We start from the raw sequence: 21348 nt of genomic DNA on the forward strand, positions 1-21348 counted from the left end.
TCAGCAGTAGAAATGCAGTTTTGCTGCTTTCCAGAGAAAGGCATTTGTTGTCTGCCATCCCCCATGAGTGTGCACAGAGAACACTAGCTTAGATTAAAACAAATGTGTACTTACCTTTTTTTGTTCAGCCTGTAGCCTGTGATGAGATGAGAGTGTGACTGTCACAGTCCTGCACGGCCAGTGTGGCTGCTCCTGTTAAGCCTGAGAAGTTGCCATGTCCCTTATGCAGAAAACTGAGCCTTGGGCCTCGTAAGGGGGACACAGTGTGGCTGGTATTTAGTGAAAGGTAGGTTCTTACCAAGTCATGGGGAAACCTGCAACCTCTCCTCCACCTCTGCTGAAGACTGCTAGTTAAGTTGAAAAAGACATAAATTCCACTTGGTGTCAGTGCAACTTCAGTTGCTAAATGGGTCTCACAGGTGCAAGGTCCAGTTGCTGCTCCCTTAGCTCCTACAGTCAACTAGGAAAATAATTAAATCATTTGCTATGCCCAGCTTTCCTCAGTAATAGCACCGGATTTTCTCTGACCTTTCCAGGATACAGTTATCAGCCTTAAAAGTATTGACAGCTAAAACACTACATCACCAAGTTCTGATTTTAAATAGAAACCTTTATTTACATTATTATTAACATCCAAACACAAAAATCAGAAGAGCAGTAATACCTTACAACCAACTCTTTTATAAATCAGTCCCATGATTTTTCTGTTTTGCAAAATAAAGATACAGATATTTCAAGCAATACTTATAATGTAAACTAAACTTAAATGCAATTCTCAATACTGTATGCCTTCTCCTGAGAATTTTTTTAAATATTGCTCTCAGAATTCCATGTTTCATACTTGCTGTATCACTGTCATCTGGTAGTCTGCACATAAATTCTAAAATAAAACGTGTGCTAATTGGTACAACATTCAAATAGTTTTGTCTTATGACTGAAAAATGGTCCTGATTTGCTAACTTTAAGAGCAGTATTTTAGGCCAAGATTGGAAAAACAACACTACACATGAATTCTATAAAAACATGTTTCTGTGACCAAAAGAGTAGCAGAGACGTGTAGCACGACGATGCTCATGAGGCAGCAGTGACCAGAGGTGGCTGTCCTTGCTAACTGTCCTCTTACTGGTGAGAAATGTTACACAGGTTGGTTTTTAAACACATTCAGAAAAATCTGCTGCTATAGAACCAAACCAGAATTGGCAGAGATTAAATGTGAGCAGCTTTCAAGGTCAGTTTTATTTCCTGATTTTCCAACTAGATGTCATATTTAGGATCAATGCTGCCAAGAACGATGTCATTGATGCACTTTAGAAATGCCCCTCTCCCCCCCCTTAATCAAGTTTAAACTAAAAATCTTTGGATTCAGCAAAAAAGTAGGTACTAGAAAGCGCCAACATTCTAAACACAGATGAGAAAATGATGATTCTTTCTAACAGCAGTCAGGTACCAGTTATACATAGATGTATAAATAGAATCACTCATTTAAAAAGAACTAGAAGGGCAGGATGTATTAATTAGTAGATAGTCTAAGAGCTCACCTGATGAAAGCAACTGGGATTTGTAGTTTCCATCAATATCATGAACAACTACAAAATATAAAGATTGTTCTACTCTGATTTGATATAAAAAGCAAGGGATTGTTGCCTTTCAGCTTCAGTAGGCAGCACTTAACAAAGAGATATGTTCTACGAAATAAGAAAGATAACAGTTCCTTAGGCTTTTAAAAGTTTTGCATTAAAAAACACATGAATTGGACTGAAGGTTTCAAATAAATACTATCCCTAACCTATACACTCAGTACTAACTGCAGAGACAAGGTTGCATAAAGTAAAGTGATTGAATCTACATTCCCTTTGGAACACAACTGGCTGTATGCTAAGGATGAACTTTTGGAGCATATTTCTAGTTAAAAATTACTTAGTTAAAATGGAAGATCACTGAATATTCTGAGCAATAAACCCACCTCTTGCTTACAGGTCCAAGAAGAAGCAATCAAGAATTCAGATTAGGTTATTTTACTCACTTGGGAGAAGTAAGTCAGTTTTCCATTACAAGAGAACAAAAGAACAAAAGCACCACACATCTTAAGCGTTTCTGGGTCATCCCTCATGGAAGTTGAGAGGTTTGACTTGTTGGAACTGCCGAAACTGAAAAAACTGCAAAGGGCTCTTCATATCAAGGAACCAAAATAGAGGGGTGGGGGAACCTATTAGCACGTAATAGGAATACATTTGTAACCAGACTTAAATACTGATATGAGATAAACCTGCTTAGAAAATACATTCATTATGACTGAACAATCCAATGAGGTGCAGACATTTGGTTAAATAAAGCCCAGTTTAATATCCTTATAGGTTTCTGGATGTCATGTAACAACAGGTATTTTGCAACAGACAAACTTCTCTTGAAGAACATTTAGATTTCATTAAAATTGACCAAAAAAAGACACAATCCAGATTCATCATCTGAAAAGGCAACATACTCTAGAAGGACGTGACTGTCATGACAAGTCAGAACACCTCACAATGCAGAGCCTTTTTGTCAATTTGCCTTATGTAAAAAGAAATGTAACAAAGTGCTCACAGGTGGAGAAAGCATTTGACAACCGGTCTTTTATAAAAAGCTATATGTTAAAGATGTAAAAATAAATGAAGTTTTGAAGACCAAAGAGGAGAAAGATGTGGGCCAAAGTCACCCAGCTGCAAAGTCATTAAATTTAATTAAAAACAAAAAAAATTTCTATTTGGACCTCAACTACACTGAGTTTACAGAAATCAATGTTGTTAAATATTTAGCTTCACAAACTCTGCAAAAATGAGTTAGTGACCTACAAAAGTCATATATATAATACATTATCTTAAAGATCATATTTACAAAATTTATTCACAAAAAGACTGCAAAACTCTGATTCAGACTGCAGTGCCTTGCCTTGAGTTTTCCGAAGTTGTTTTCAAAAGATGAAGGATTATTGCTCTAATTTCCCTACACAGAAAACATTACATTATGCAGTCTTTTCAAATAATTCTTAGGAGATTGTGTTTGAGAAGGAACATGAGTACACCTTACCTTCATATTAAGTCCTTATCAAAGATATTGCATTAATCCATTATATAGTCTTTCATAAAGTGCACTCAGCTGCACATCAATACGTAAATATTAGTCACAATTGTGTTTAAATAATTTAAATTTATTACCCTCTCTTTTTACCCCGTGGCTGCAATGGGCAGGATTTTGGATTAGTATGTGCCAATTCATTTTGCACCAATACCTTGCTTGGGAAATCCTGACTCGGGGTAAGAGATTAAAAGCAGCATTTATATTCAGGAATTCATATAAAAGAGTCAAGGCTAGGAACTACATTCTCTGTCAGATACTGTTACTAGAGAAATCAGAAAATTCTTACCACTGCGACTTCTCCAGGCACTTCTGTCGGCCTGTACTTGGTGAAAGGGTTGTGGGTAGCCACAGTGGCTAGACAAGGTAACCAGGACTCTGCCCATCGTATCTACTAATTCGCCACTGCCAAATTCACAGTTCTAGAGGCAGAGCGCCAAAAATATTTATGACCTTTTTTGTACACCACAATATACAGTAATACAGGGACTGCTTCTACAAAAATGCATTTTTGTCGGGTTGTTTTTTTGTGTTGGGTTCTTTTTTCCCTTGCATGAAGTAACTTATGACATCGTGGTGATAAACAGGAAAACCCACTTGTTTCCGTAAGGCCAGGGTTAGTTGCCGTGAAGAATGCGTAGCTTTGCTTTATAATACTAGTGCATCATTAATACAGCGCATTCTTATGTGAAGAGATGGTTCTAGGTGTCAGCAGTATTTCTGTTAAAGAAAAGAAGAAATAATCACCAGAAAATAAAAAACACCTTTGCTGAAAAAAAAAAACCAACAGTCACCATAGTGCATTTTGAAGAGGAAAGTGCTGACAGTCAATTTCTAAGCAGAAGAATAGCATTTTAGTGCTCCACTTTAGAGATGAATCTGTAGAGAAAAAATGCTGTCCCAGAACCTCCTAAATGTGTTATTTGGGTACCTTCACTGTGTGACACATGGGGTTGGGAAAATCTGGTATTGCACCTTCATTTTCCCCTCTTTATCAAAGGTATTTGTTATATCAAAATCCTCCAAATACCTTCCTGATGCCCCAGAAGTCCTCAGATTATTTTGGCTGCTTCCTTAGACAAAATTTCACAAAGTATGTTGTACTCTAAATAAATTTAGCTTATCTCGGTGTTGCCTTGCTCATCCCTTGGCATTTTGTGGGAAGATTACAGCAGAAGTATGTTTAGTATTTCAGCTTCCTTTCAGTGACTGTTATTAGCTCATTTTTTCCCTTAAATAAGGGGCCTAAATTTTCCATGGTTTCTTCCTATGCACACACAAGCTTTTCTAAGGAATTTTATGGGTGTCAGCAGCAGTTTCTACCAAGAGGAGGACACTGCGCTACCAAGATTCTTGGTCTGACTCATGAGAGCTGTTCTACAGAGTCTTTTACATCTGCTGAAGATGCTTTTCATAATCTCTATGTTTTGTTTTCTGGGGTTTCTCAAGGCTCCAGAAGAATTTAAACATGCTTTGTGTGGTATAAGCCTTGATCCTACCTATGATCCTTCAAAGTCAGCAACTAATCACAGCACACAGCTTGGGCTCACAATGGATTTGATTTAAATATTAAAAATAAGGTATCTCTTGAGACATACAAATAGTAGGTCCACAGATGTAAATACAAAGAGTATAACTGAGAACAGGATTGTGCCAGAGGAGTGGCTTGAAGCAAATTGCTCTCAGTGGGAAGAGAGTCAACAGATCCCTTCAGCCACCCTTCCGTACAGCTTACCTGGTCTGGACCCATAGGCATCCCTGACATGGGCATGGTATTAATATTCATCTGTCCCATATGGCCGCTGCTGCCATTCATGTGCATCATGCCATACGCTGCCGGATTGGCCTGATGGCTGAACTGCTGCTGGGGGAAAGAACTGCAGCACAAAAGGACAAATAAATTTACCTTCCAAAAACTTCACACATCGATATATTGCCTTCCCTGCACCCACTGTCAATGCATGAAAGACAAAACTATTTCTACATTTGTTTCTGCCTCATACCTGTTGAATGTAGAAACAGAAATTTCCCTTGCAAAAGGAGTTTTGAATTTTCAGAAACACACAGAATTCTGTGTGTGTGCATTTCCTGCTGTAACCGCTTTGGAGGCTTCTGTTAGGCTGCACCATCCATTGTCATACTACTGTGAACTTCTGTATTTCCCCAAGGTACTTTTTGCATTATTCAAAGACTGTGGTTTCAGTTACAAAGACTGCAGAGGTCCAACATCAATAGATGGACCTGCATGAGACACATTTCATTTCCTAAACCAGAGGAGGCTCAAGGACAGTACAGAAACCAGAGATACAATTATTTTTCACCTCTTTCAAATCCTTTTCCTACTACAAGCTATTTAACATAGCTTTCACTTTGAACACAATCAAAGACAGTTTTTGAGCTACAGGTTACAAGCGTGCACTTCACCTGCTCCTGGCCATGCTTCCCGATGGCCAGCCCTTCATTTCAGGGGACTGGTACATTGTTGCTGCCTGAGGATGCTGCATCATGGGATTCTGGGAGGGTCCCATTCTTGATGACATCATTGGGTTGGGAGGGCTTGATACTCTGGTAAACGCAGGATCAGGTTGTTGGCTCATCCCTTAAAAAGAGGAAGGACAGACAAGATACTTCAGTTATCATCACCTAGGCACTTCCAGTTTATTTCTTGCAATGATGAGAATGGAAAAGGGAAGTATTTTGTAGGAGTATTTTCCATATTTCAGAATGATTGGCATTTAGGTAATTTGGATTAATAATAAATGAAGAAAGGGAGAAGAAAACCAGGAAGACTGAAAAAACCTCACAGAAGTACTAGTACCGTAATTAGGTGGATAGGGGAATTGCTGTGGAGGAACTTGAGGCATTGGTGGGCCTGTCAAAGCACTGTCCATGCTTCCTGAGGCAGTCACATTTGGTGGTGGACTGAAGGCCTGAGGCTGCTGTTGCTGCTGCATCATCATTGCCATCCTCTGTTGTCTAAAATGATGACTTATTAGCTCCCTGTTACGCTGAGCCACCATTTGAGCATTAAGAAAACCTTGCTGCTATCCCCCAAAGAAAAGAAAAATCATATTAGAAAACACTTTTACAAATGAAATCATGTCAGAGTCAATCAAACCACCTACACACTTCCTAACTCTGAGTCCCAGCATATCCATTACCAAAACAGAAAGTTAAGAAAACCCACAGCCAGTACAAAAAAATCATCAGAATATCAGACAAAGGCTTTCATTAAGTTGCCATTAGTGGTAAACAAATGACACAGTACATTAGCTATCACATCCTACATTGAAAAGACTCTTGGCACACTTTCTTGGCAGCGTGACCTCATGAACAAAGCCCTCTGAAATTTCAACAAGAGAGGTACAAACACAACTTTTTAAATTGTACAGGGGAACAAACAAACCAAAAAGGAATGCTGTGGAACAGTGAAAGAAGGTGCAAGTTCTAAACAGGCATGTACAAGATGTGTCTATTTTAAAATCACTGTTTCAGATGGTTAGTGTAATGACTTACCTGTGACCCCACCTGTGGCTGCATAACTGGTCTCATCACTGAGGTACCACCACTGACTGGATTTTCCATTTTCATTTCAAGCGCTTGACGGGTCTGATTCATAAACTTGGAAAAAGACATTTTTGCACTATTAGCTTGAAAATACCAGTATCTGAACAAAGCAATGGCAACTCCCCCAAAACACAGTCTTTACAGACCTCTTGAATCCATCAAGTGAAATGGTTAATTTTTACCTTGTTTGATGTAGCTGAAGTACCAAACTATTTGGTTAAGCAACTCAAACACACACAAAAAGAGAAACCCTCCAAATAGCACAGCACTCACTGGCTTTATTTCTGTCTTCCCTTGAGATTAGCACTCTTTAAGAGTAAATATATAGCAGGCTATCTAATTGTTCCAAAACATGTTTGGGGCAGAAGGGAATAACCACTAGCTTTGCTTGAAATAATAAAATTCAGTCTTCCCTCACCCTCACAAAACCCCAAAGTCATACAGATTGAATTCCTGTCACAGAGCAACCAAGAGAGAACACAGAATTTCCTAAGGATCAAACATTGCCATTCCATGTCACACAGCACTCTCTCAGTTTTCCAAGTTTTATTGTACATTGTATTGGGTATCAGGACTGCATTTTCACATAGGGAAGTCAATGCATGCAGCAATTTTTTAAGCAATACTTTAACCCAGTGTTAAGATCTATTCAGCTGTATCTAGTCTCTCACCTTTCATCCTAAGAAAATACCCTAAAATGACAGCAAATTGATAAATGGAAAGCAAATCCGATTTCAATCAGCCCAAATGACTGGTTAGAAAACATAGTTAGAAAAAGAAGTAACATTTGATTGACAGGAGAAATGCAGCTGCCCGCTGAATGGTATCAGTGAGATTCAGAAAAAACACTGAACCTGAATGTGGAGATGAAGAGATCATCCAGGGCTGCGTTGTACAAGAGAACTGTAGAGTAAGTAGCAGTAGTAATGTTTGCTGCAGGCACCAGTCCCCTCTGTAGCTAAGGAGGCTGATGAAGGAGGAACAACTGTCCTACTAAAAGTTCTTTCACTCCTACAGACATTAGGTGCTCAGCGTGAAAGGCACTGTCAAAATGAAAGATCCATCCTTTCAATCACCTGCTGTAATGTCAATTTTCCTACTCGTGAAGCAACACAATTCAGTGTGCACCTGATTCCGTTCCGAAACAAGAAGAAAGTGTAAATGCAGGAGCAAGACGTTACCTGCTGCCCCTGAAGCCTCTGCTGGAGCTGCATGCGGAGCTGCTTTGGGGTATTGGTTCGAGGTCTCATCACGTTTGCTCTAGGATGCATACTTTGGAGTGGAAAATTGCTCTGCTGGCTCATCTGATTCATCACTGAATTAAAGGATGGCTGTTGTCCCTGAATGTTACTAAAACCTCCTGGCATTGCTGCCCCTTGCCCTTGATAGGGCTGACCATACAACGAAGGCTTCTGGTCAATCATAACTGAAGATTCCTGACCTTGAAATGAATCTTGTTTGGGTTCCAAAGCTTGTCCCTTCAACAGATACAAAAGTGTTTTCACTAGCAGTATATTTTTAAAGTAGGAATTCCTAACGAAACAATAAAGCTAACATAGCATACAACCACTAATAGTTTCTTGGGTAGAACACAGCACGGACAGATAACTACTGGTTTTGTCTTCAGACAAGTGAAAAATAATTACTACTAATAATAAATTCTTTAAAAATCAGTTCTGCTGCACACTGCCCACACAGGCATATTCAAGCCCTTCCACACTTTTAAACTGCTATTTGTACAAATGACAGTGTGATTTTGTGGTTTTCAGCAAGTTCCAAATTATTCACAGAATTTCTTTTCCTTATCTGCCAGCCATGCAAATTCAAGGACTGGAGGAGATGGAAGTGTCCTACTCCCTAACACATCACTGCCAGTCAAATAATTCAAAATCCAAGCTCAGCTGACAACAGCTTACTAACAAAACCCAACACAATTCTCTGCTTACAGAATTATAATAACTTACACCCAAAAAACCACCCTATACACAAGGCATATTACAATAAACTAAGATGTTATTTTATGTTTTCGTAACGCACAAGAAAGATGAGCAATAGTGAGCTTCTCCAACAAAAATCACTACTCAGTGTAGATGCTTCCAAAGGCAGATTTAGGTAAATCAAGACAAAGAAGTGAGAAGACAGAGCGAGTGAGGAGGTCTTCTTCACTTTCTTTTCAAGTAACAAAATAATATGGGGTTACAAAATAAATGGCCAAAATATCTGTTTGCTTACTTGGTTTACAAGATCAGGAATTCCTAAAGCTCTGTCAATTTCTTCCAGCCCCGTGACATCCGTGTTACTCAGCAAGGTGTGCAGCTGATCCAGAAGCGCCCTTTCATCATTCTGGCCTTCCATATTTGGTGCTGGACATAAGAGGTCATCCAAAGAGTTTCTAACCAATTGTCTGTAAATATAAAAACATTCCAGCCATTATGGACTACAAAGGCATATACATAGTGCTTATACAATAATTGCCCTGGAGATTATTAAGTACTGTAATCACCCAGAAGACTTAAGTAAGATTTAAGAACTTAAGTCCCTAATTTAGGTCCTAAAATGTCCAGTCAACTGCCATGTATCCTTAAGCACACACAAATTATGTTTTCTCCTGGCTTCTGCATGTGCCACAGGGACACAATTTCAGATTTTCCTGATTCTTTTCTCTGCGCCTCCCCACATAAGGACTGATTGCTTTTGTTAGCAATGCCTTTTGTGGAGCTGGGTTAAAAGATATCCAGTGTCACAGGGATTTTTTACAGAAGCATGTAGTGACAGGAAAAGAGGGAATGGTTTTAAGCTGCCAGGGAGATTTAGATTAGTTATTAGGAAGAAGTTCTTCACTGTGAGGTTGGTGAGACACTGGCACAGGTTGCCCAGAGAAGCTGTGGCTTCCCCATTGTCGTGGTTTAAGCCCAGCCAGTAACTCAGAACCATGCAGCCGCTCGCTCACTCTCCCCACCCTGCTTCTTGTCCCCTGCCCCCAGAGAGATAGAGAGGAGAATCGAAAGAATGTAACTCACACAGGTTGAGATAAGAGCAGTCCAGTAACTAAGGTATAACACAAAACCACTGCTGCTAGCACCAATAACAATAATGATAAGGGAAATATCAAGGGGAGAGGATACAATTGCTCACCACCCGCCGACCGATACCCAGCCCGAACCGAGCAGTGATCTGGGCCTTCCGGGTAACTCCCCCCAGTTTATATACTGGGCATGACGTGCTGTGGGATGGAATACCCCTTTGGCTACTTTGGGTCAGGTGTCCTGTCTCTGCTTCCTCCCAGCTTCCCAGGCCCCTCCTCACTGGCAGAGCATGAGACTGAAACGTCCTTGATCAGAGTAAGCATTACTTAGCAACAGCTCAAAACATCGGTGTGTTATCAGCATTGCTCTCAGGCTAAAGTCAAAAACACAGCGCTGCACCAGCTACTAAGAAGGAGAAAAATGACTGCTACAGCTGAACCCAGGACACCCATCCCTGGCAGTGTTTAAGGCCACGATGGATGGGGCTTTGAGCAACCTGGTCTAGCAGAAGGTGTCCCTGCTCATGGCAGCGGGTTGGAATTGGATGAGCTTTAAGATCCCTTCCAACCAAAACCAGTTTGTGATTCTATGATTCACAGCAGCAGAAATGGAAGCAGATTCTGACTCCAATCTGTTATCTCCACTGTACATGCTACTTTTTTTTTTCCCTAGGTCTTAAATTCTGACAGTGAACAGTTGTATTTAAACTTATCTTAAAACCCTCCCCAATTCTACCTGTTTTGTGAACCCCGCGAGGCTTGCTCCATGGATAGCATGTTGTCGGGCCATGCTCCTGGTTGGTTAGATGGTCCTGGCTGTCCATACGGATTCCCCCCCATGCCAATGTTCATCTCATTTGGCCCTGTGAGATAAAACATTTGTGTGGGCTTTAAAAACAAAAGGTGTCATCTTGCTCTCCCAGTGTTCACAGAAAGCACTGTGATGAATGATCACACAAACTGTCAAGCAGCTTCACAAGCTTTCCTTTAGCATATTTTCAAGTGTATACATACTGAACTCACACTCAAGATAATTTCAGAAGTATATAGACCACAGATTTAAATATGACAGTAATCTAAAGCTGCTACCCTGTTAGAGCAGAACCCTTAAGCCTCTAAATAGGAACTTGATAGATACAGCAACTTTACATCCAAAGAAAATGAGGTTTCTGGCCAATGAAATCTGGGCACTAGCAAATACACATTGCCACAGTGACACCAACATTTGGCATTTTAAATTCCAGAATAGAGAAAATTGAAAGAATCACAAGGTACATAACATTTTGCTCTTTGGTAGCATGGTCTTCCTGCCACGTAGTCAGAGACAAACAGCACTACCTAGAAGAGTCTGTCATCCCATTATTTCCCAATACTTGGAAGAATCTCCAAGCAATAACAACTTCTAGGAAGCAAAGTTGAGGAACTCTTAGTCAGAACGGCACAAATTTCTTCCTGATTTAGCTTTGTATCCACCTGTCACATTGAAATAGTAAGTCTGTCTAAGAGAACTGGTACCAGCCCTGGTAGCCTTCTGTGATAAAAACAGAAAACAGCAATGCCACCCTCTACTTCGGTCCTTTTAGGTCATGCTGGCATTGGCACATTAGACAGGACAACTTCAGCTCCAAGCTAGACTGTTGTTGATAAAACAGGAAAAAAACCACAGACTGTAAGACTCTCTTCGTATTTTAGACATGCAGCTTATTTTCTCCCATTAAATGTGAATATTTAAAAGAGAACCTGTATTTCAATGTGGGCTTATATCAAATCTGGATACTCCACGTGAGAAGAATTTTGAAATACTTCAGAAAAAGCTTTAAAACCCCTGACTACCATGAAGTTAACATCAAAAAAACATCTATATGAAGCAAAATAAATCAGGATCCTAGCATCTTCAAATATAATCACAGATGGCATCAGTTATCTGCACATGAAACACACAGATATCACCAGAAGAAAACAAAAAGAACACCAAAAAGTCATCGAATGTCCCAGTCAGGGAACAAGAACAGTCTTTAGCTCACAGGCCTCTGGCTGAAAAGCTACTGTTCTCCCCAGACCAAACAGATTCTGATGCTGGATGCTTATTATGAAACTGGTGAGACTGTGCTAAGTAGGACAATACAACATGAGGAACTTACTCATGTGAATCATTTGCTGCTGCAGCATTGGTCTTGTGCCAGGCACACTGTTGGAGCGAACAGGCAGCCCCGGCATAGAGCCGCCCACCGCAGGTCTGGGAAGGGCCGCACTGAACTCAGGTCCCGCTCTCAACATCGAAGCAGAATTTGCAGGGTCCAGTCTGTTCACCTTTGAGTTTGGTAAACCCCAGTCTCCTGACTGATGCTGATTCATTACTACATTCCTGTTGGGAGCACTTACTGTAATGAAGAGCAAAAAATACAATACTTTTCAACTACAATACGTTACTATGCTTTGGATTTAGATCTATTTTTAGGGGGGTTGGTTTTGTTTTACCAACAAGACACCTGCCAACAGCAGAGCAATTCACTGAACTCCTACAAAAGAACCTAAAGCTTACCCTGCCCAGTTCTAAAGCATCAAACAATTGTATTAATCTCTTGTAAAATATTAATGACTGTCATTGTGACCTGTTTTTGCCTTCGATATACCAAAAATGTATGTTAAATACAAAACTCAATAGTATAAAATAATTTAACTACTAAGTAAAGTACTGGTAATAATACACAGATAGTGGACAGTTCTTAAAATTTTAGCTAGGGATAATAATTTAAAAGTATTTATGTGCTTAAGGTAAAATTATTATTCTTTAACATTAAGGTTTCTTTTGACCAAAATTTGTATTATAATCCTGCAACCTTTTTTACATAAAAGCTTCTTCCTTTACAACGAGATTTATTTGTACACAAACAACAAACCCATATTTGCTCCAAAATTTTCCTGGTTTTCCATCATTCTTGGACTTCCACCCATCAAGTTTTGCTTTTGTAACATGGAGAATGCATTGATGTTCCTCACTGGAGCACTGGAGCCCACAGGGCTGTCTAAAGACATGGCTCTGCTGAAAGGTGGGCGAGGGGTCTGCAGAGCCTGGGGACTCCTCATACCTGTTAAAGTAGTAAAAAAAAAACACATGCAGCTGTATGTTTTGAATACAAAGTACCCTTAATAACTTAAATAAGTCTGATCCATTTATGGGCACAGGTATTTGACCTTAAAAAAAGCCAGGAAGAGCTGTTCTGTTGATGTTCTTACTACACAAATCATACTCTTGAGTACCTAGTTAGGACCTTTAATAGGAAAAGCCAAATGCAGTTCCCTTTGGCCCTTGCATAAAAAAGTGCATTTTAATTTAAGTTCTGTAACAAACCATGTTTTTAACATTTTGAAACACACTAGTACTACAGACTCCTTGAAAAAGAGACAGAGACATAGAGAGAAAAATAGCTATAGATATGAGTGGGCTGCCCAGCCTTTGGATAAGGCAGACAGAGTCAGAAACAAGTTTCTCTCTGGAACAGCCTGAATCCAGACACAACATGTCCCTGAGCAGTGTCCTACGTGGACTAATTAACCCAGAAATCACTGTGCTCCACAGCCAAAAGCGTCAGTGGCTTTATGTGTTCGTGTACCTGTTTTCACATTTTTCATTATCCATGTTTCACCTCCTTCAGTTACCTCAGCAATCTACTGCCCTATTCAATCAAGAGATGACCACCATTATAAAAGAAAGTAACAACTGCAATGATGCTGCTCTGTTGGTAAGATTATCTTTCCCTCCTACTCAGCTTCCTACTAAGGAAGGGCATTCCTCTCAATGTTGAGGAGGAATACTCATTAGAATTTACAGGCCACAAGTGTTTTCGCATACAGTAAGTGGGAAATCGACAGCTTGCCACCAGCCCCATATTATTTCCCTAGTCATCTGTAAAGGAACAAGAATTCTCAATTTATAATTCAAAAAATGTTTATGTTAATGTCTTTGAGAAATCTATGTCAGGCAAACATAGATTTGGTCAGAAAAACCATAAAACAAGGAACTGAAGTTAATGTTACTCATTGTGTCTACAGTAGATGAGGGCTTCAAGACAGCTAATAGTATACATAATAGCCTATGAAGCATAATTAGCCTTTTTGCATTACATTTGTCCTTGAAGATACAGGAGATCAAGAAAGTACTCCCTAAGGATTTGAGGCTGCATTATGTTTACATCAGGTAAGAAGAAAACTCTAAATTTAAGCCCAAAGTGATATTAAGTTCCTTACCCAATGGGGCATTTCCTTGAAATAAGGCTTGCTTTGTTCCAAGGTTAGTTCCATTTGCAGACATGGCATTATTGTAAAACTCTGAACTAGTCAGATCACCTAGAATTGCATCCAAATTATCCAAGTCTCCATTCATCTGAAAAGATGCAGTAAAATACCAAGGTTATTTACCATCATGTGGCTATCCTTCAGCTCTTATTTAGCTCCTCGCTAATCTTAAAAGATAACTGCGAGACGAGTGTTTCAGTTCAATGACAGTACCTTGAGCTGTCTCGCAATTTCCAGAGAACTTCAGATATCATTTAGCTACATTTTTAAGAGTATTTTGCTTGGCTGATTTTAAGAATTAGGAGAAACTGGAGGTACACATAAATAAAACAAAAGGCACCTCTGAATATAAACAGTTCAGTCATCACAAATTACACAGATAAAAACTCTGATGGGCACAAACAATGTCACAAATGTGTACTGTTAACAGAAGAAAAATTGCATATATAGTGGATTTGTTTTGTCACTGAACAAGCTTCTCTGAATATGTTAATTTTAGATCTCAGGAGCAAGGACTGAAACTATGCATCAGGTACAATTACAGAATTGTTAGTGACTTTTCCATCAGTGGTACTCAATAAATGCTATAAGGTGTTTCATTTATAGTCAGCCATTAGCTAATATAAAAATTGTGCAGTAATTTTTTATTCGCATAGTTATTACTGACTTGGGAAATCCAAGTTCTAAGATACCTGCATGTTTTCAGTAAACTTTGCCATACTGACCAGTATTATTTACTTTGAAGCTGTTCCAACTGTTGACTTAGGAACTAAATACAAAAGAAATACTATATACACATTATAATTTGAAGAAGAGCTGTGCCTAGCAAGTGTACTGCTGCTTTTGGGAGAGTTGTTCCATGGTGATATAGTTTGCTATGTCATGACATTTCTTAGAATTGCAACTCTAGAAATACCAAAACAAGTAAATACACATGTATTTACCTGAATGCTGAATATATATGTATTTGGAACAATGTTTTCCCTCACTTAAGGTAAAAAAAAAAGAGTGCTAAAACCAATGAATGAACTTGAACTAATCTATGGCTATTTTAAGTATTACACATTTTTGTGTATTGTTTGTATTTTCAAAATCAAATCATATTTTACCTTTTGCTACTGTATTGCCTACTGATTACAGAGGCAGTTACAGCTCCATGTCCTAATAAGCCATGAAAATAAACAAGTGCTATGTGAAATAGCAGGTGTTAAAGATCTGATTTTAAGGAATAATTTGTAAGTATATGCTAACTTAGTCGTACTATAACTTAAAGACAACATTAGTCCAGGACTTCAGTAGGGCACATTTGGTTATATACATATCCTGTGCTTTTTCAGTTACAATCAAACCAGACTCTATAGTTTCACACCATTTGCACATAACTTTCTTAGAAATGTTTACACACACTTACTAAAGTACTCTATATTTATCCATTCACTGTAATAAGAAATTACTGATTTGTTCACTATCCTCATTTTACATTATACTGTACCTCCTCCACTGGTTCTGCTTTTATTTTTGTCTCTTTTTCTTGACTAGAAGTAGGAATTGTAGAACTACTGCATTGTCCCATTTTATTATCCACATTTTCTACTTTAGGCTTCAACTCCTTGGAAAGCGGATCCTTAACATCATCTTTATCTAACAGGTATCTTAGTAAAGCGTTGTTTTCCTTCTTCTTTGGGCTCAGTTGCTCCTGTTTGACAGTGCCTTCTCCACAGGGGGCTGTATTATTAGTATCGTGATATGTGTCTTTCCCAGTAGCTTCAGCTGTGATCTTGGCTACCTCTGCAGGAGAATTACCATTCTGCAACAGTTTATGCAAGATCCGATGCTTCTCTTGCAGGAGGGACCCATGCATGTTTGAGGAGGAAGATACTCCTCCAGATGTTGATGAGGAAACTCCGGAAGGACTGGTAACACTGTTAGAAGATTCTTTACAATTTGAGTCTAAAGGGGAGTTTGATGCTGCAGAATGTCCTCTTTCCTCTGAGGAGCACGTGAGCAGCTGAAGCAGTTTTTTATGCCCTTTGCTTTCAGATGGTCCTCTTTGACTTTCAGATGCCTCCAGATTTCCCTCTTTACTATCTTTTTCACTAAGGAGATCCCTGCTGTTTGACTGGCAGATGGAACTTTCCACTTGGTTTTGTTCACAATACAAACCAGAAGGGCTTTTGGAGTCCTGGGTACTTGTTTTACTTTGCTGAGCTATGCTCATGTTTGGGGAATTATCCAGTTTTGGACCCGGTGAAGATAGTGTTGATAAAAGAGAATTTCCAACACCCTCACTAATGGCTTGAAGAGCACTAAGAGAACTGCTGGAGAAAGTGCTGGTGCCGGTGTTGCTGGCAGATCCCATTGGAGAATGCATACCTGTATCACATGACAGAGATCAAGCTTATTAGACTACAGTAAGTTCTGTATCTACTTTTCCCTTGGATTACATACGACTGCCACACTGAGTTAATTATTGCCCAGAGAAGTTGTGGCTGCCCCATCCCTGGAAGTGTTCAAGGCCAGGTTGGACAGGATTTTGAGTGACCCGATCCTGTGGAAGGCATCCCTGTTCATGGCTGGGGGTTAGAACTGGATGAGCGTTACGGTCCTTTCCAACCCAAACCATTCAGTGATACTATGATTCTAAAATAATTTTTTACCATGGCATTAGTTATACAAGGTCATATAGAACTGTTAAAAAGGATGAAAGATGGAATTCAGATAAAAGTGAGAAAGGGAGATTAATAAAAGAGCTTAGAGCAAAAATAAAATACCTGTAACTGGAGAAAACTGGTGTGAACTCATTTTTGGACTCCCTCGATTCCTAGGAGATATCATTAGATTCTGTTGGTTGGAAGTTAAACCAGGACTACCATGTGGTGGGCTACTTATATTTAAGCCGTAACTGTTGTTCTGATAAGCCGAGGACTGCATTCCGGGTCCAGAATTCCCAGGCGCCATATTACCAGGGCCTCCATATCGAGTGCTGCTGAGCTGACCCACGGCACTGGGATCTCCCATACCATAGCTCCTGTTCTGCACTGGCATGCCTTGACCAGGTGACATGTTCATAAGACCACCAACAGAATTTGTGTTTCCAGCCACAGGTGTTCTGACATTTTGCCCAACTGAATTCGGATTCGGCCGATATCCATTTTGTTCTCTGTAAGTTTAACACCACCCCCAGAAATCCCAAGAAAACAAATTAAAACCTTATACGGAATCAACTGCTACAAAGACAGAAAACATTATTAAATAATTTTCCAAATAAGTTTTCAAAAAGAGCAGTGAGAATTCAAGCTTCCACAGAAGCAGAACTAAGCCATGCCACTCATTTATTCATTACAGAAGTGCTTGGTCCTTTAGGTGATTTGAGTTACAAGTACATACGGTATCACCCCTTCAAAAGGCTTTCATCAACAGCCATTAGTCAGGTTTATCAATTTAAACATCTTCCTTCTTCTACTCCCTTCCTGCGTCAAGGCATGACACCATTCTACTGTGCACACTAATGATGCCCTGAACAATCTCAGCTACTCATTTTTCAGCATCTGGAGGCACTTTAATGCCAGAAGCAGACAGATTCCCTCCAGAGTGGCATTTCAATTATTCTTGCAATCAACAAGAACAGGTCACATGAAGTGCTATTTAAGGTACATTTAACTTTGAGTCATCAATGATGCATCTGAGGGGGTTCTGTTGTCTTTTTAATTGGTCTGCAATTAAATAGAGTAAGATAAAGCATCTAACTGAGCATTTCTATTTTCAGTGTTTCATTGTTATAAATGTTAACCCAAAAGAATAATGAAGACATAACACAGGCTCCATGCAGGTACTGAGGAAAAGCCTCTCTTTGCCTGTGACTGTCTTTCTGCCACACAGTTAAGTTGGAGCGTCAGGGTGACATTTATTTGTATGCTATGCAACTCTCCTTCCCAAGTTATTCCCCCTCTGCTTGAGTTTTAATCAGATAAAATATTTCTGTACCTTCAAGGTCAGATATGTTTTTAAAAGCTATGACACTTAAATGACAAAGAGGTAGCACTGATTTCACCTTTGAAGAAAGTGGGTAGAGACAAATCCATGGCGGTCGTTAGTTACAGGATTTCGAAATAGTTTACTCTTTGTCTGTGCTGTCACTATAGTGCCATCGGCTAAAGAAAACCGATACAATGGTGTTTCAGCATGACCTTGTGTGTAAGCTGCAAAGGAAATATACAAATAGAGTTCACATTTTAAAACATTATTAATATGCACTCTACAGATTTTTTAACACAATACCTTTCAGCAAAATACAGCAAAAAAAACCATACACAAATCTTCAGCAAGATTTGCCAAATCTTGCTGAAGATATAATAGATAAGAAATAATTAAACAGACACACTCAAGATAGGTACTCAGAAAAAACAAGTATTCCATGTTTTCTCCTAAATTAGGAGAGGAAAGATAAAAGCAAACAAGATTCTTCTGATGCTGCAGTATACTGTGCTCAGCGTGCCCAGCACAAGAAGTTCTACATTTGTTAACACACTTCCAAGGCTAGCTCAGTAGGTTTCCATGGCTTCTCCTTGGGAAAGTATTTTTAAGTTTAAAACTTTTATTTTATTAAAAAAATGTGGAAACTATTGCTTTTAATCTGAGCTCCAAATTTCTGATTAATTTAGGGTTTATTTAATCAGATAAATTGAAGAACCTCCAGTGGAATGGAAACTCCATTTTCTGCCAGTAGGAGTTTCTCTTTATTTAATATCCCCTCTATGTGAATTACTTTGTGAATCCTTCAAAAGGATCACAGACCAGAAAACTGTGAGAACATCATCTTTCTTACTGAAGACACTGGCTGTACTTCACTTTATCTGTGAAGGTTATCAAATTAGCATTACAAAATACATAACACTGGAACACCAAATGTATTTTGAACCCTTGTGTCTTGAATAAGAAAAAGGCATCAAGACAACTGTTATCAGTTTTTGTGAGCTATCCTTTAACAAAAGAAAGAAGAATTAAAATAAAGTCAAACTAATGTTAAACAAAAATACTGACTTAAGGATAATTAGGGATTAGATGTTATTACAGAAGTATAGCTGTCACTGTCGCTGTTATATGCATCTGTGGAAAAACAGCTTATTTCAGGCTCCCAGATCATGTATCTGGTATTTTCCATGATAATTATCCATACAGACACGTTAGAAAAACAAAATAGCTTTCACCAGAATTCCTGTTTCTCAAGAGGACATCCTCCCTCAGCTGGTAAATACGAGCCACAGAAATTAACATGATCAAAAAAATATGGAAAAAGAGAACACAGATACAGCATTTTTGTTTTGCAGAAAAACACGCAGGCACAAGGAGCAGCAGCACGACCAAACGCTGCAAACAGATCTTCACCTTCATGGTAGTGGCGTTTGTTTGACCAAGACTGTCCATCATTATGGCATAGGAACCTCTGAATACACCTACGGATTATATCTTCAAAGCCAGGTCTCATGGAAGACCGCAGTGAGTTTGTATCAATGTTGACAAGTTTGCCTGTAACAGGAAAGAAAATGCACACATTAAACTCCTTATGACTACGCCAATCCTTTTGTATAAATGTGGTATGTTTCAGAAGGCTCTAATTTCACCATTTTAATTGTTCATGAGCCAAACACCAGATCTTGATTATGCAGAAGTTACACTTACGGATTACCTGCCATATGAGAATATGATTGATGCTGCTTGTTAAAACATCAATAGTCAAAGGGATTTAGAATTAGAGGAAGTTAAGCAGCCACAGGTTAATGCCAGAGCTTTAAAAACAGTAGCTTTAGTGTCTGGTTACAGGCACCCGAAGGATGCATACACATTAAGATTTTCAAAAATCCTGACCAACTACATCCACAAATGAACGTCAATAAACACTAACTGGCATCTGAAAAAGCCCCATCTAGATTATATTATTTCAATTTAAACAGCATAAAACACTTTAAACATTAACTCATGCACAGTATAAAAATATAAGCATTCTAAAGAACTTTCATTAGCTTCAGTTACGATTTAAAATATTTCTTAGGTGGAAAGAAAAGCATAATGACAACCATTTCAAATGCTGCCAAGTTAACACACAAGCAATGCTTTGTACCGAGCTGCCAAATAATAGCATGCTAGCACAGAGACAGAAAATGTGTCCCACTGCAACATGGTATATTGCAAAAAGCAGGCAGGAATTCTCAGTCCAAATTCTGCTACTTACTTCAGATACACAATTCATTGACATACGTGATTTACTTGCAACAAGAGCACATGGATAAAAACAGATGCCTTCCTACCTTCATCTTGGTTACATTCCTCACCTGAAAGATCATGTCTTGTAATAAAGCTCTCTGGATTTGCTGGAAACACCCTTTCTGCAGTTGTGATACGACGTGCCACACAAATCATACAGGACTGCAAATCTGTATTTTAAAGAAGAAAGTTTCCTCTTTCATTTCTCTCCTGGTTTATTCTATTAAAGCATCTATTAAAACAGCTGATGTGTCCTTCATTGTTAAAATGGAAGTATATACAATCAGAACTGAAGTTTTTGCATTCTGTTCCTACTTACATAAAAATGGATTGCAGAAGCTACAGAATTCATAACGCAACGAATACCAAAAAGCTTCACTGAAAGATTTCTTTTGTGCATATTGATTCCATAAAATTTCCTACCTTCCCCCTCTTCCATCATAGCTCTTGGCTGAGATAAAGCAAAACACTGCATTGTTTCATATCTTTGACGTACGTCCTGGTGGCTGCCTACATCTTCCAAAAGATCATGAGAGGTTTTCACCATCATTCGGCAATTGAAGGTATGACTCTTCTGTCTAGGTGTTTCACTGGTCCAAGCAACTCCGTTAACTTCAAAGAATACAGTAACAATTTATAAAGATATTCAGATAAAATCAATTCATAACTGACTTTTCTTAATTTAGATACCTTGTTGCTAGATTAGAGAGATTAAAGACTATCTTAAGATGCTTTCTTAATATACCATCAGTTTTACACCTTGGTATAAAATAGTAATATTGAGAACAAAGTAAAAAAACCTCTTTCCCCTTAAATGACATTTTCGGTTCCTTGAAGAAGAGCTGAAAAGTCATTCACATATTTACAAAACAAACAGTTCCCTCAGCTAGTCTTGTGGCATTAGGAAATATGTTCCTTTAGTATCCTTAAGTTACAGGGTTTACCTGTAACTTAAAGGTAATTGCAAAGGCTAAAGTACAGCATGAATTTCCAGCACATTTATTTCTGGCAGTATCCTTTAGTAAGACGACAGTAATATTTTTCAAGACTAACATATTTCTATAGTCAAATATTCTTTGTACAAG

At 38.8% G+C, this 21348-nt stretch overlaps 1 protein-coding gene across 7 annotated transcripts in view; it reads right to left on the minus strand.

Moving 5' to 3' along the window:
- Window positions 1-655: 655 nt before the first annotated feature.
- The window catches only part of NCOA3 (nuclear receptor coactivator 3), an 83980-nt gene continuing 63287 nt past the window's right edge, over window positions 656-21348 (minus strand). For 4 of the 7 annotated variants that reach the window (XM_030503256.1, XM_030503258.1, XM_030503255.1 and 1 more), the window contains 16 exons: window positions 20687-20875; window positions 20332-20433; window positions 19388-19528; window positions 18054-18201; window positions 16774-17162; window positions 15495-16375; window positions 13955-14090; window positions 12607-12795; window positions 11848-12087; window positions 10443-10569; window positions 8914-9085; window positions 7863-8159; window positions 6631-6735; window positions 5933-6158; window positions 5539-5713; window positions 3846-4991 (listed from right to left, as the gene is read on the minus strand). In XM_030503256.1, coding sequence (XP_030359116.1) covers window positions 4661-4991; window positions 5539-5713; window positions 5933-6158; window positions 6631-6735; window positions 7863-8159; window positions 8914-9085; window positions 10443-10569; window positions 11848-12087; window positions 12607-12795; window positions 13955-14090; window positions 15495-16375; window positions 16774-17162; window positions 18054-18201; window positions 19388-19528; window positions 20332-20433; window positions 20687-20875 — 3848 coding nt within the window. In that variant the 3' untranslated portion in view covers window positions 3846-4660. The other 3 variants (XM_030503260.1, XM_030503259.1, XM_030503261.1) reach the window with 3 other exon arrangements.

This window comes from Strigops habroptila, chromosome 13 (genome assembly GCF_004027225.2).
Source record: "Strigops habroptila isolate Jane chromosome 13, bStrHab1.2.pri, whole genome shotgun sequence".
Classification (NCBI taxonomy): Eukaryota; Metazoa; Chordata; class Aves; order Psittaciformes; family Psittacidae; genus Strigops; species Strigops habroptila.